The sequence below is a fragment of the Propithecus coquereli genome, unplaced genomic scaffold (assembly GCF_000956105.1).
Source record: "Propithecus coquereli isolate 6110/MARCELLA unplaced genomic scaffold, Pcoq_1.0 Scaffold477, whole genome shotgun sequence".
NCBI lineage: Eukaryota > Metazoa > Chordata > Mammalia > Primates > Indriidae > Propithecus > Propithecus coquereli.
In genome coordinates, this window is record NW_012150585.1 from 940,304 (window position 1) to 954,844 (window position 14,541).

At 56.9% G+C, this 14,541-nt stretch overlaps 1 protein-coding gene across 1 annotated transcript in view; it reads left to right on the plus strand.

The window, feature by feature from the left end:
• The first annotated feature begins 357 nt into the window (after positions 1-357).
• Positions 358-14,541, plus strand: part of PHLDB1 (pleckstrin homology-like domain, family B, member 1) — a 45,650-nt gene continuing 31,466 nt past the window's right edge. The window contains exons 1-4 of the mRNA XM_012655457.1: positions 358-403; positions 5,556-5,636; positions 6,303-6,426; positions 7,404-7,574. Of these exons, the coding sequence (XP_012510911.1) occupies positions 5,577-5,636; positions 6,303-6,426; positions 7,404-7,574 (355 nt within the window). The 5' untranslated portion in view covers positions 358-403; positions 5,556-5,576. The remainder of the gene's footprint in view (positions 404-5,555; positions 5,637-6,302; positions 6,427-7,403; positions 7,575-14,541) is intronic.

A 14,541-nucleotide genomic window follows, 5' to 3' on the forward strand; every position in this document is an offset into this window, starting at 1 on the left:
GGAGGAGGGAGGGAGAGGGAGAAACTGTCAAAACTCCCTCTCAGAAGCGCAGTTAAAGCCTAGGGGTGGAGAGTGGTCTAGGAGAGTCCAAAGGGGAGGGTGGTGGTGGTGGAGAGCCAGCTGTACAGATGAACAAAGCCAGCGCTGTGCAGGCGGGGGGAGGTGCTACTGTGGGAAAGGGTGGGTGGGGGGACCTCGGGCTCCAGCCCCACAAGGGCGTCTTCTCTGGCTGGCCAGGCGGACAGGACGGGGGATGGGGCGGGGACTAGCGGGAGGGGGGCGGGACAGGCTCGCTCTCCTCCTATTCAGCGGGCTCCCAGGGAAAAGCAACAGTGTCCTTCTGAGCCTGAGGCCACCGCGGCCAAGACGGGCGAAGGGACCGGTGTCCCCCTCTCCCCTCGAGGTAAGAACGCCCCCTTGCACTACGCCCGCGGGTCCCATTCGCTGCGCGGCTGGGACAGGATACGGGGAAGTCCCCGGGGCCTGGCGGGAGCCCTCAGATCTGCTCTGGGCCGGGGAGACTCGGGAGAAATACGTGGGGGAGAAGGTGGGTGCGTGGGGCTGAAAGGGGCTTTGCTGGAAGTTGGCTCCGCGGCTTTCCGGTGAGCTGCTTGCTTTTGCCCTCCCGAGCAGCTGCCAGCGCCACCGCCAGAGGGGGCCCTCGGGCTCTCCCCTTGGAGGGACACTGATTCTTGCCCCATCAAGACTTTCCCACCGGCACCAAGGCGTCAGGGCGGAAACTCGCAGCGTCTATCTAGGCTGGCGCGTGTGCGCGCGCGTCCTCGTCCTCCAGCGCCCCACACCTCCCCGTCTCCTCCAACAGCAGGACCACAGGGAGGAGGAATGCCCTGGGGCATCTCCGCTCCTGTCCCCAGGCCAGCCGCCTTGATGGACAAGGGAGGGATGGATACATACGGAGCTCCACTCCGAGTCATAGGTGTCCGAGAGGGACACCTGGGGGTGTCCAGGAGATGCCTGGGGCCTGCAAGGCACTCCTCCTAGGCCCCACGCCTTTAGGGGTCCGGGAGGCCGACTGGGCACCCTGGAACAGTCGCCGACTCTTGCCACGCCCGCGCGGTCAGGATTCGAATCCCTAGCGGAGTTCCCCCAGCTGAGGCTGAGCCGAGTCATCCGGGCTCCCCCGGGACGGGGAAGTGTGGGCTAGCGGCCGGGTGGGGCCGCGGGGTTGCCGAGGCGCCCGCGGACGCTTCCGCCGAGGCGGGCTCGAGTGGGGACTTGGCCAGGCGACCACACAGCCCGGCAGGGGACCCAGGGCGCCGGGGCGGGGCTGCATTCTGGGCCCGTTAGCTCAGTCGTCCCGGAGCTCCCGGAGGCTGACTCATCGGACGGCGGGCTCACCCCCACACACATCATCACACACAGACACAAGCTCCCCTCCACGTCAGGCTTCCACACAGCACACGCACGGCGCCCCGCCACCCACGCACCCTCCCACGACACGTCGCGCACACGCACCCCTCTATCGCACCGCCCCGACACACCCAGACCCCGCCATGCACGCCACGCACTGTTCACAGCACACGCGTCACTCACTGGAAACCGCTGTCCCGCTCACACGCGCCCCCCTCCACGCAGCCGCCCTTCCCGCAGCTGCCGGGCTGGGCGCGGGCGGGGTCTGTGGGGCCGCCCCCTTCCCCGCCGCGCGAACAAGCGGCTCCTTCTCCCCGCCCGGCCAAAGAAAGGCCGCTTGTCCCGCTGTCAGGGGCGGGCGGGCGGCTGCGGCAGGCGGCCCAACACTGAGGCCTTGTCCCACCTGGGCGGCCCGGGTAGGAGCGGGCCGGGGGGAGTGAGGGCCTCTCCCCTGCGGAAATCTCACTGGCCCCGCCGACTTCGGAGAGGTGCGCCCTTCCACACACACGCACACACGCACACACGCACACACACACACACACACACACACACGACGTAGCCCCACACTGCACGCACGTCTCTCTTCCCGGCTCTCCCCTCTGCCCTCTGGCAACCCCCTCTCTTCTCTCTCCCACCGCTGGGGCCCCTGGCCGGCCCCCGGTCTCCCTCCTTTCCGCCACCTCCCCAGCTCCCGCCCCCTCGCTTTCCCCTCCACTGCCCTCGCTGCCTCCGGGTGCTTCCTATCTCCCCCTGCTTGTCATACCCTCCACTCGAGGACCGCTCTGTCCTGTCTCCCCCCACCTCTCCACCTCTCTGTTCCTCAGTCTTCCCCTCCCTAGCTTTCATTTGTCCTTATCCTTCAGTTTCCCTCTTTTATTTTTCCCTCCAAATCCCTCAGTCTCCCTTTCCCCGCGCAGTCCCTCCGCAGAGCCCCATTCTCTCAGCCTCATTTTTCTCATCCTTAAGTTCTCTCTGCCCTTGCCCGCTCGGACGTCCCGGCACTGGGCTCCCGGCCTCAGTTTCCTTCCCTTTCGACTCCTTCCTCTGCCGGCCGCCCTTCCTCGAGGGCGGATGTGCGCCAGGAAGGCGGCGGAGGGCCGAGAGGATCCCAGCTCCGCCCCGCAGCCCTCCGTCCATAGTCCTGCGACGCCCCGGGAGAGGCCTCGGCCGGCCCCCAGGGACACAGGTGAGGGCCCGAGCGCCCCACAGGGCCCTGGGGAGCACCTGAGCAGAGGCCCGCGGAGGGCCTGGCCTTTCGTCTGGGGCTGGCTTTGGACCTCTCATCTTGGTCCCCGCTGGGAGCCCGGACCTTCCTCTGGCCTCCCTCCCCCCTCATGCGGGTGCCTAGACCCCCAAGGGATGACACTGGGCTCCCCACTCGGTCGAGAGGGCTGCGGACGGTATCCCGCGCGGCCGGGTGCCGGGGCGTTCCTGCTGAGGAGGAGGCCAGAGAGGCGGGGCCGGGGTCACCTGCCGCGGCCCCAGCGTCGCCGCACTCACGGCCCTCCCTGTAGCTCGCCAAATCCAGACGTCCGGCCTCTGCCGCTGTGCTCCCGACGCGGCGCTGGGGCGTCTGCACGCCCGTGCGGGAGGGCCCCCGAGGGCCGGGGCTGACCGCCCGGCTTCCTCACTCGAGGGCCGACTCGGCCCACGAGGGCCTTGTTTTGGCCGCGGGGCGGACGGGGTTTCCCAGAAAGGCCGCCAGGGCCAAGGCGGGGCGGCCGGGTGGGTAATTACAGCCCCCGCGCGGTGGGCAGCAGCCGAATGGGACGGAAGCGGGCCAGCCAGCTGGGGGCGTCCTTCGGGCAGGCCAGGGTTGGGGTCGAGGAGAGGGCGCCCCCAGGTGGCGGCTTTCCGGGCCGTGGCGAGACTCCTTGTCCAAGCACCGCCTGGGTGCTGGACAGGTTGGTCTGGTGTCTCTTTCCACTTCACCTGGATTAGGTTTCTGAGCTGGGGCCACAGCCTCGCATCTCCCAATCTCTACATCTTTTCTTATCTTCTTCCTACACCTCTCTCCTTATCCCTCCCTCTCCTTTCACCTCCTTATTCCCTTCTCTCCTCTCTTCTTATCACTCTTGTTCCCCATCAACCTTACTCCTTTACAATCTTAACTCCACTTAAGTTCTTTGGTGTAAATAAATGAGCACACCTCAGCTGCCTCACAGGGTGATAGTGACAAACACTCCAATTTGACAGATGAATAAACTAAGGCCCAGACAGCAGCTCATAATAATAACTGGCAATTTTTATAGTGTTTTGCCTTCATGGAGTGTCATTTCATATAATGCCTGAATCTTCAGACTGTCCTTTTTCTTTTTAAACTAACAGCTTTATTGAGATGTAATTTATATATCATAAAACTCACCCACCCAATTTGTGCGCAATTCAATGATATTTAGTATATTTACAAAGCTGTGCAACCATCCTTACAATTTAATTTTAGAACATTTCCATCACATCCCTCCTAAAAAAAATTTGCGTCCATTTACAATCATTCCCTGGTCCATACCTAGCCCGAGGCAAGCACAGATCCAGACAGTCTTTTTTTTAATCATTATTCCAGTTTTATAGAAGAATGTCTTGACAATCAGAGAAGTTAAATAACTTATCCAAGATCTTACAGCTAATAAATAAAAAAGTCAGGGTAGAATTTAAGGCTTTTGCATCCCAGTCTAAAGCTCTTTCCACTAATGGATTATGCTTTTCCTTCACCATTATTTATTATTTTGTTTTTCTTAACCCCTCTTTTACATAAACTCCCCTTTCCTAATCCACTCTCTTGCCTCTCCTCCCTCAGAAAATGCCAAAGGATTTCCCTGAGTCTAAGGAAGCAGTACAGCAATCTTTGTCCCTGGAAATTCTTCCCCATGGCCAGGACTCCTGGGGAGGTGCCAGGCCAGCTGGAGACTTGGTATAGGTTAATGGTCTGTTCCTCCGCTCTTCCCAAGCAGTCTTGGGGTGGGCCCCAGGCTGTGTTCCGGCCTCTCTTCCGCCAGCTTGGATGGAAATGGTGACGGAGATGATGCAGTTCAGGTCCGGAAGGGTGGAAGCTGGGAGTGTAAATTTAGTAACTCCATGGCTGAGACCCTTGGGACCCACTGCCAGAGTCAGACACTCCTTGGAATACTGGTTCCTGCCCCCACTTCCTTTCCAGGTCACCTGGTAGATGGCTGGAAGAGAAAGTGGAGGGAAAACCTGCTTTCCTGGGTCTGCTTCCTTACCTCTTAGCCATACTCTTCTCAGCCTTGCCAAGTAACATTTCCGCAGCAAATGGGAAGTTTCTCACCTTAGAAGTTGGCCGGGGCTTGGACATGTGGGCACACATTAGTACACAAACATCCTTCCTCGCATTTCTCAGGTACCAAAAACATGAGCCAGGGACAGAGGGATGAGTAGTGGGGTAGGGAGTAGGGGAATTGAAGTTCTGGCTCTGGAATCTATCTTACCCTTGTTCTAAGGGCTTAAGCTTCCTCCAGCACCAAGCCAGTTAGGTACTCAAGAGTTAAGAACCCAATAATCCCAGTATTAGTTACCACTGAGTTTTTTTTAGCTGATCTTATTGGGCTGAGGTTGCTTTCTGGGGAAGAAAGGGTGTAGGAGTTGAGACATATGGAGATGATAGGAATAGCTGAGTTTTTCCTCTGTGTCTCCTTTAACAAAACATCCTACTAAGACCCCTGGGGAAAGAGAAAAAGGGAGAAGAGGAAAAGAAAAGGTTTGAGAGGGAGCCCCTGCCGCCTGCCTGGGGACCCTCCATCTACCAGTGTCCTTGAAAGGGCTTCTTCCCTGGATTCTGCTTCTTCCACTAAGGTAGATTTTCCCCACCCCGCTTAAGGCTCCAGATGGCTGAGGGTCTTCAGCTGCCAAGACGTGGGTTCTGGGGAGCACAGTGCAAGAAAGCACAGAAGTACAGGTCGGGCCTATAGGGAGGGCAGTTTGTGCTTACGGTGGCGAGGGCCAGGACTGATATGGTGTGGTATCCATACTGTGGCCGGAGACCTGGCACCGCCTCCCCAGCCCCTGCCCAAGCCCTTCAGCTGCCTGCTCTTTTCCTTCAACATGAGCATGCTGGGAATGATGGTGGCTGGTGCAGCCCCTGCCCTGAGAACCCTGCCACAGAGCCTACTTCTTTTCCTCTTCTGCCCTGGCCTCCCAACCTCACCTACTTTCTGCTGTGTCCCCAGGTGCTCTGGAGCCCTAGCACCATGGATGCTCTCAATAGGAACCAGGTAGGACCTGGATGCAAGACCCAGGCCATGGTGCAGGTGAGTGGGGTCAGGGCTGTGAGGAAAGAGGGCTGTTGATAAGGATGGGTTCAGCGCTTCTACCCCCTTGTGGTCCCAGCCCAAGGATGAGAACAGCAGTTCTGTTCCTCTCTGCCCTTCCCCAGGTCCCAAGCCTATTAACAGCTCAGTCTTTATCTGAATCAGGTTAATTGGTTCACCCAGAAACTACCCTTTGAAAGTCAGAAAGCAGTTTACAGATTGACCCTGGGCTGTATCGCTCTCTTTGATTCATGCCTCATCCCTCTCTTGTAATTTATTGTAGCAGGGCCAAGCAATGGCCAAGTGAACAGCCACGGACGAGTCTGCAGGGAGCTCAATTGGCCCTCCTCTACAGTACCCCTCTTGCTTACCTAACGCCACCCCCCACCCCATCTCCTTGTTTCTGCTTTAATAGACAAAAGGGGCAGTTAAGCCAAGACTAGAGATAAATCCAGTGGGAAGAGTTAGTGGCCTAGATTCAGATCTAATTACAATTTAGTGGAATAATGCTCTGTGTGAGATTTTGTGCTAAGCCTTTCAGCACCCTCAGAGCCCTTTGGAGAAGGGCAAGGGCTGGAGAGAGTGCTGGTGGGACTGGGACTAGGGTGCTAAGGTGCTGGCTTGGAGTCTCTAATGATGCTCCTCCTCCACCCCCACTACCTGCAGAAAGGACCCTTGGACTTGATCGAGACAGGCAAAGGGCTGAAAGTGCAAACGGACAAACCCCATCTGGTGAGCCTCGGCAGTGGGCGGCTCAGCACTGCCATCACCCTGCTGCCGCTGGAGGAAGGTAAGAGGGGTCAGGGCATCCCACCTGCCACCCCTCCATCCTTATAGGCATTCCTGCCCTGGAGGCCCAGCTCTTGCATGTGTTGGGGCCCTTCTGCTGCCTGCTGGCAATGCTCACCTCCCACCTCCCCACCCCACCAGGCTTGCTTCTCTTGTCTCTGCCTCCCCAGACTGCCTGCCTTCTTTGGTAGATAACCTGACCGGGATTAAAGATCAGTTTAGAAACAAGAAGGAGAGCACTGAGAGAAACAGGAGAGCACATTGCTCTTAGCAACCAGTGTGGCCAAGAAGAAAGGGGGCCCAGGGCAATGCCTGGCTTGGGAGACTACACCGTAGGGTAGGTGGAGAATGGAGAGATAGGAGTGGGGGCAAGATAAGGCCCTGGCATGGCCCCCTTCACCTTTCAGCTTCTGTCCTCCCTCTCTCCTCTCCTGGCTGCACTTGTTGCCTGGGCGATACTACATTCCCCACATTCTCCAAATACCAGTCTCAGGGGCTCTGCCAGGGGGGGAGGGGCTGTTTCTGCAAAGCAGTTGGGGGAGAGACTGCACTGAAGAGAAAGAGAGAGTGAGGGAGGGGAGAGGTGCAGGTGGCAGAAGGGAGGGAGAGAAGAAGGAGAGAGAGGAAGATTTAGAAGAAAAGAGGAGTGGGTAGGATGAAGGGGAACAAGAAAAAAGGACATAGGGAGAGGCAGTTGGGGGGACTAAGGGAAGGTCTGCAGAAAAGAGGCCCCCTCTCTACTCTATGTGTGGAGTCTGGGCCTTCCCATGCTCAGGCAGAGTTTTCTCTGCTCCGGAAGAGCTTCTATCGGTTACCGTCTCAACCAGGCTCAGGGGCCCAATAGGGGTGGCCAGTGGCAGGCAGAGATCCTCCCAGGAGTTGGAGGTGGAAATATATTTCCACTGTGGCCCTCCTTGCCCTGTCTCTGCCTCCTCAGCCTGGACGACCCCTCTGACTCAGTTTGCCTCCTGTCTCCAGGGAGGACGGTGATTGGCTCTGCAGCCAGAGACATCTCACTGCAGGGGCCAGGCCTGGCTCCAGAGCACTGCTACATTGAGAACCTGCGGGGCACCCTCACCCTCTACCCTTGTGGCAATGCCTGCACTATTGATGGGCTCCCTGTCCGGCAGCCCACACGGCTCACTCAGGGTAAGGTTCGATACCCCCAAACAGAGGGGGGCTCTGTTTAAAAGCCTGTGCATGTTAGGTATAGGAGAAGCCTTCAGCGGTGGTTGCCATGGTAACGGCCTGAGTGGCCTGTACTGGAGATGGGGTGCTCAGGTGCATCTGGATGTGCCTAAACAACAACCCGGCCCCACCCCCCCCACCCCACATCCAGGCTTGTCTTCAACCTACTCTTCTCTCTGGTCACTCCCAACCCGCCTCCCCGCACCATAGGGAGAGAAGAGGTTCTGATTCCTGCTATCCGAGGGCCTGGGGTGTGGTGTGGTTGTTAGCAGCTGCTGGGGAAGAGCAATTGCAGTGGCAGTGAGAGGGTCTCACTGCTGTGAAACAGCGCTGTGGCACTGTGAAACAATGCCAAGAGGGAGTTGTTTTGAGAAGCTGGAGAGGAGGACAGTACTTCCTGATGGGGATGGGGCAAGGGCAAAATCTGATGGCAAAATCTAAGGACATGCCTTCTCCTGTCACAAGATTGTTGACAGGCTGGGCAGGTGGCTCATGCCTGTAATCCTGGCACGCTGGGAGGCTGAGGTGGGAGAATTGCTTAAGCTCAGGAGTTTGAGACCAGCTTGAGCAAGAGCAACACCCCATCTCTATTAAAAATAGAACAATTATCTGGGCATTGTGGCACACATGGGTAGTCGCAGCTACTTTGGGAGGCTGAGGCAGGAGGGTCGCTTGTGCCCAGCAGTTTGAGTTTGCAGTGAACTATGATGATGCCACTGCACTCTTTTTTTTTTTTTTTTTTTTTGAGACAGAGTCTCACTGTGTTGCCCGGGCTAGAGTGCCGTGGTGTCATCCTCACTCACAGCAACCTCAAACTCCTGGGCTCAAGCGATCCTACTGCCTCAGCCTCCCAAGTAGCTGGGACTACAGGCATGTGCCACCATGCCCGACTAATTTTTTCTATATATTTTTTAGTAGAGACGGGGTCTCGCTCTTGCTCAGGCTGGTTTCGAACTCCTGAGCTCAAACAATCCTCCTGCCTCGGCCTCCCAGAGAGCTAGGATTACAGGTGTGAGCCACCGCGCCCGGCCGATGCCACTGCATTCTAGCCAGGACAACAGAGCAAGACTGTCTGAAAAAACAAAACAAAACAAAACAAAAAAAAAACCCAAGACTGTTGACAGCTTTTAGGTCATGAATGGGCCATTCCGTTGTGTAAGGTAGCTCTAAAAACTGAGCTCCTAATTACAGTGGTTACTAGGCAGGTAAGGGGTTGGCCCAGGTGGCCCTTTGTCAGATCAGGTGTGTTCACTCTGGAAAGAGGGTTCTGGGCATCAATTTATCCAGTGAATCATCAACTCAGGGGAATGAAAAAAGATTTGGGTGGAGGTTAGAAGTGAGGTTAACAGGAGGATGGGAGCTTTGGGCTAAGCCTGGCTCTGAGCAGGAGGACTTGTTGGCATTGCTTTCTGGGGCCTCTTACAGGCTAAAAGCCCCTGTGCAGTGGAAATTCCACTCACTCCACTGTCTCCCTCTCTCCTGTTCACTCCCCTTGGGGCCTTTCAATGCCACTCCCTTCCCAGCTGATCCTGGAGGAGACCTGACCTTGACCCACTCTGTTCTTTCTGCCTTTGGGTGGGGGGCAGGGCATGGACAACTGACTTCAGGGAGGCAGGTCCACCAGCAGCAGCAGGCAGGCCCTGGTCTTCTCCAGGCTTCAAGATCTCTGGCGTGGTATGAGAGGGGGAACCCCCATAAATTGGGGCTTTGGCTATGATGGCATCTGTTTCCCGCCAATCCTGCTCAGTCTCAGAGAGAGCATCTTCTCCAAGATTTGGGAGCATGGAGGTGAGACTATAGAGCAGCAAGGAGAGGCAGGGCAAAGTTCAAAGAAGGCCCAGCCCTCCCCACCTCAGCCCCAAATCCATCACATTCACAGGCAAGAAGGTTCATTGTTACCCTGCATGTTGGGAGCAGGGTGGAGGAACCCATGTTCTGTGTGCCTCTCTGGCCAGTCTGCCCAGTACATTATTTAGCTCCCTGAGAAGAGGGAATGACTGGGGCCAAGATGGAATTCTGAAGCATTTTCTGTGGCCCCAGTGACCTTCCCACTCTTACCCAGCCAGAAGCCCACCCTGCCAAGTATGTACCCTCCCACTCTCTTCTGACCCTAAACCCCTTCCCTTTTTCTCCCCCCTCCCCATAGCCTTCTTGTCTGGGCTGGCCTGTCTCAGAAGCTTGGCAGCCTGTGGAGGGGTAGGCAGAGGCACAAAGGAATGGGTGTTCTTCTCCCCATCCTCCCCCTCCCCTGGGCTCCAGGAGTTGAGGGTTTCCTTGTCTCATCTCTGGAGCAAGGCACCAAGCCCAGCCCTGCCTGGCCCCACTCCGGACATTCTTGGGAGTGCGTTTCCTTGGAAACTGGGTGGCTCGGGGGTGCATGTGCTATCTCTGTGTGTCTGTATAACTGGAGTGTGTTTATGTATCTCCGGATGTGTTTGTGACTCTGAGCTTGTGTATCTCCGTGTTTGTGTCTTTCCTGTGTTTATGGATCAGTGTGTTCAAGTGGGCGGCAGGGGTGAGCTCAGGACTGATGGTACCAAAATGTCTGTGTGTATATGAGAATTCATTGGCCATATGCCTATCTGTGGGCATATGTACAAGAGAATCATTTTTCCTGTCTTGTTCCCCTAATCTGGCCTTGTAGAGGGGACCCTCCTCTTTGAAAGACAGAAGGCTACCCTAGGAATAACAAGGAGCCTGCTCTGGCTGGGCCAGCCCCTAGATGCATCATTCTGGGCACTGTGCCCAGCCATAGGCAACTTGGAGAGACACATTTCATGACAAGCAGAGATGGCAGTGACAGGCTCTTCCAGCAGGAATATGCCTGGGCCAGGGAAGGGGGGGAGGCGGGCAGAAAGCAGATGCCAACCTTTAGCACAGAGCTATGAACATGAGGGCATGAAGTGAGGGAGCCAGGAAGATCCTGATTCCACCCCTTGTACCCAGGCATCCTGGCACGTCCCACGCTGCCCTCTTCTCCACAGAGCAAGGGGTGGAGCTGGGAATAGAACTAAGGAAATGAGGAGGAATCTCAATCTGAGTCTAGGCTGCCCCACCCTGGGACCACAGTGCCAGACCACATGAAAGATCTGGGAGGGGACTAAGTGGGGGAGGACCCAGAAGGCCACACAGCTCAGGGCCCAGGCTGTCTAGACAGTAGGTCCCCATCTACTCCTAGCATTTGCTGCCAGCCCTAGTCTCCAAGTCTCCTTCACTCTCTAAGCCCCTCACTGATGGGTAGGGGCTTGTGTGAGGGCCAGTAGAGGAGCGGCTGAGGAGCCAGGATTCCTGGGTTATCCAACTGCCTCTTTCTGGGATCCGGGACATCGAACCTCTTACTCTGCCACCTAGTTATTCCTTCTGTAAATTGGAAGCGGAGCCTCCAACTTTTTCTCTGTTATAAGACTGATAAAGATCTTAACTAACAAGGCTCCAAGGAAGGAGAGCAGAGGGAAGGCTCCTAGCTTCCCACTTCTTTGTGTCCGCCTCCTGCCCTATTTCTCACTGGCGGGCATCCTCTGTGTATGCCTGGGTCTGTCCAGCTGGCCATCACAGTTTCCAGACCGATGAATCACTCTTCCTGAGATTTTTTTAAGCCTCCCCTCATTTTGCATTTGACCCTATATGGTTCTTCCTTTTTCCTTCAGAAGGGGAATAGATGTGTGTGCACATGTGAGTGTGTGAATGTGTGTGCCTACAGTTGACAGCGTGGTTAAGTGGGGTAGTGGGCTGTTCAGCAAGGGTGGAAAATTTGCCTGATTATTTCTCCAAGGAGGTTGACTTTTTGTTTCAGAGTCTCTCCAGGGACTGAGTGAAGGGATAGCTATGCCTGAGTGAGAGTGTCACTAAGAGGGGGGTTGGCGCCTGGGGGAATGTGAGCATGAGAATAAAGGTGTGTGAGAGACAGAGTAAGTGTATGTGTGTGTGTTTATTATTTGTTTATTTTTTTGAGACAGAGTCTCACTCTGTTGCCCAGGCTAGAGTGCTGTGGCATGATCCTAGCTCACAGCAATCTCAAACTCCTGGGTTCAAGGGATCCTTCTGCCTCAGCCTCCTGAGTAGCTGGGATTACAAGTGTTTGCCACCATGCCTGGCGAATTTTTTCTATTTTTAGTAGAGACGAGGTCTCGTTCTTGCTCAGGCTGATCTGGAACTCCTGAGCTCAAGCAATCCTCCTGCCTCAGCCTCCCAGAGTGCCAGGATTACAGGCGTGAATCACCGAGCCTGGCCAATTTTTTAATTTTTTTAGAGATGAGGTCTCGCTCTGTTTCCCAGGCTGGAGTGCAGTGGTGTGATCATAGCTTACTGCAGCCTTGAACTCCTGGGCTCAAGCAATCTTCCTGCCTCGACCTCCTGAGTAGCTGGGACTACAGGTGCATGCCACTAGGCCCAGCTAATTAAAAAAAATTGTTTTGTAGCGACAGGGTCTTGCTATGTTGCCTACACTGGTCTTGAACGCCTAGCCTCAAGCAAGCCTCCCACCTTGGCCTCCCAAACTGCTGGGATTACAGGTGTGAGCCACCACACCACACCAGGACATCAAAGAATGTGTTTAATGAGGCTGTCTGTGTGACTCAGAGTGCGCATAGCTGAGGTAGCGTCAGTGTGACTGAGCAAAGGTTGGTGTGTATCTGAGAGACAGAGTGTAAGGCCCTGTGAGCTGCTGAGCACATACAGTGTGTCCCATAAGGTTCTGGTGTCCAGGGGCCAGGTCCCTGGAGCAAGATGAACTTTCTGGGGGACCTGGCTGGGTGGTGGGTACCTGCCTGGCTCAGAATCTCAGTCTGACCCTTGGGGCTCCAGACATTTGTGTTTCAAAACCCCTATTGGGGTGGAGGACCCTTTGCTGGGGCTAGCACAACTAGAGATTGTGGCTGGGCATAGGTAGGGTTGACTTCCAGGGCCCTAGGAAGTGGGCTGGCTCCCCTCAGATGGAGAAAGGGGTAGCGCCTTGGTCCAGCCTGGGTTAAGGGGTGAGCTGTGGTGAGTGGGCCAGGAGTGGGGGTGTTTAGGATGGAGATAAGAGCATTGCATTGCACAGAGCACTGCTTTGGCCTGAACTCCCAGCCCAGGGTGATCTTGTCACAGTGGCAAGCTGCGGGCCAGAGTGGACCTAGTGACCTAGCTGGATCCTGTGGAGACCCTGCTCTTTTCCTGTCTCTCACATATGAAGCCCTGGAGTGTAAGAACTGCACGTCCAGCAGCGGTCAGTGAGGCCAGCCTCCTCATTCTGTAGATAGGGAATCCGAGGCCAAGGGGTGTGACTGGATGATGGTGATGCAGCCACTCAGGACAGGGCTGGCCGGGACCCCAGGCATCAGCCACAGACTTCCTACCTTTGCTCTCCTCAATTCTGCTCCCGCTCTGGACCCTCTGGCCTCTGTATTTACCCCTCACCTTTCCTTCCCTCAATTCACCTCCCTTGAACCTTTCCTCCCGCCCTACTTTTCCTCCTGCCCCTGGCCGCAGGATCCAGCCGGTTCTCTCCTCGCATCCTCCCGCTCCGCCCTCTCCATCCAGCTCTCCACTCTTCTCCTCCATCACTTCCTCTTCCCCTCCTCCTCTCCTTTGTCCCTCCCTCCCTGGCTCCCTTCCCCCGCCGCTGGTGGCCGGCCCGCCCCTCCCCGGGCTCTGGCGGCTGCTCGCTGCCTAGCTGCTCGCTCCGAGCGTGGAGCCTGGAGCGGGCGGCGCAAAAGGTCAGCCCGCCCCCCGGCAAAGGCCCCAGACGGGCCGGGAACCTGGAGGGCCGGAGCTAGCAGGGGCAAGCAATTCGGAGGTCCGGGTTCAGCGGTGAGTCCTCAGCCCCGGGCCAGCTACAGCCTCCGGGTAGCCGGGCGTGGAGAAGCTCAGGTTGGGAGGGGCGTCCTGCGGAGAGTGGGCGCCGGGAGGGGGATGGGGTTGGGGTCCTCTGCCCCTCTTTGGGAGCATGAGGCTGTGAGACTCGGTTGTCTGTGTGCTCTGAACATTTCTAAGTGGGGATTCTGGGCTTGAGAGCACTTCTCAGCGGTGCAGACCTCATCTTCCCCAGCGCTTGGCAGTCCCCTCCTTGGGACCCGCCTCCCTCCCTCGGATGGGGTTAAAGGGTCCTGGTTAGGATGAACGGAGTCTGTGTTATAGCCAAAAGGGGTCTCTGATGGGAAAGGCCAAGGCCCTTCCTTCCATCTTCCCTTCACCCAGCCTCCCTTTGGCCATTCCATTCTATCTGTGTGGCTGGGAGGACAGTGGCCATTGCTCTGTGAGTGTGTGAGCGTGTGTGCTTCTGAGTCTGTGTGTGGGTCTGTTTGTGCGTGGTGCTTCCCCTCTGCATCTCTCAGAGATAGGATCCACCCTCTCCTTTGCCCAGTTTTTCTCCTCCAGGTGTACAGCTTCTCCACCCACCTGCACACAGCTGGGCCCTGAGCCCCTCTGGGCATGGGGGGCACGGACCACAACTTTGGTTGGATGGGCAGGGCTTCCTGAGATGGCTGGCCTTTGAGGGTGTGGGGCAGGAGTGGGCAGAGAGGGGGCTTCTTCCCAGAAACAGGCTTGCCAGGCCCATGGCGGTTGTAGGGCCCAGAGCTGGGGCAATGCCTGGGGCCCCTGAGTGCAAATAGAAAGTTAATTTGGGCAGGAGCTGGGCTGCTCTCAGTCCTGTTGCCCTCTTGCCCGCTCTATTAATATGGATCCAGCTCTGCTGCCTGGCATCACTATTTATAGCCCAGGGGCAGCATGGCCACACCCCCTATGTGGGGGAGGGTGAAGATCAGAGGAGGGGGCAGGGAACTTAGAGCTATGGACGTCAAGGTGGAGGGTCCCTAGATGTTCATAGCCTCCTTGGGTGGGCCTGGTGCTGCTGGGCTGGAATCCACCCCAACTTCTCACCTTCTTCCCAGCCTAGACTGTGTGGTCAGGCTCCTTATCCCCACCACCCACTACAGTTCCCCCCCCC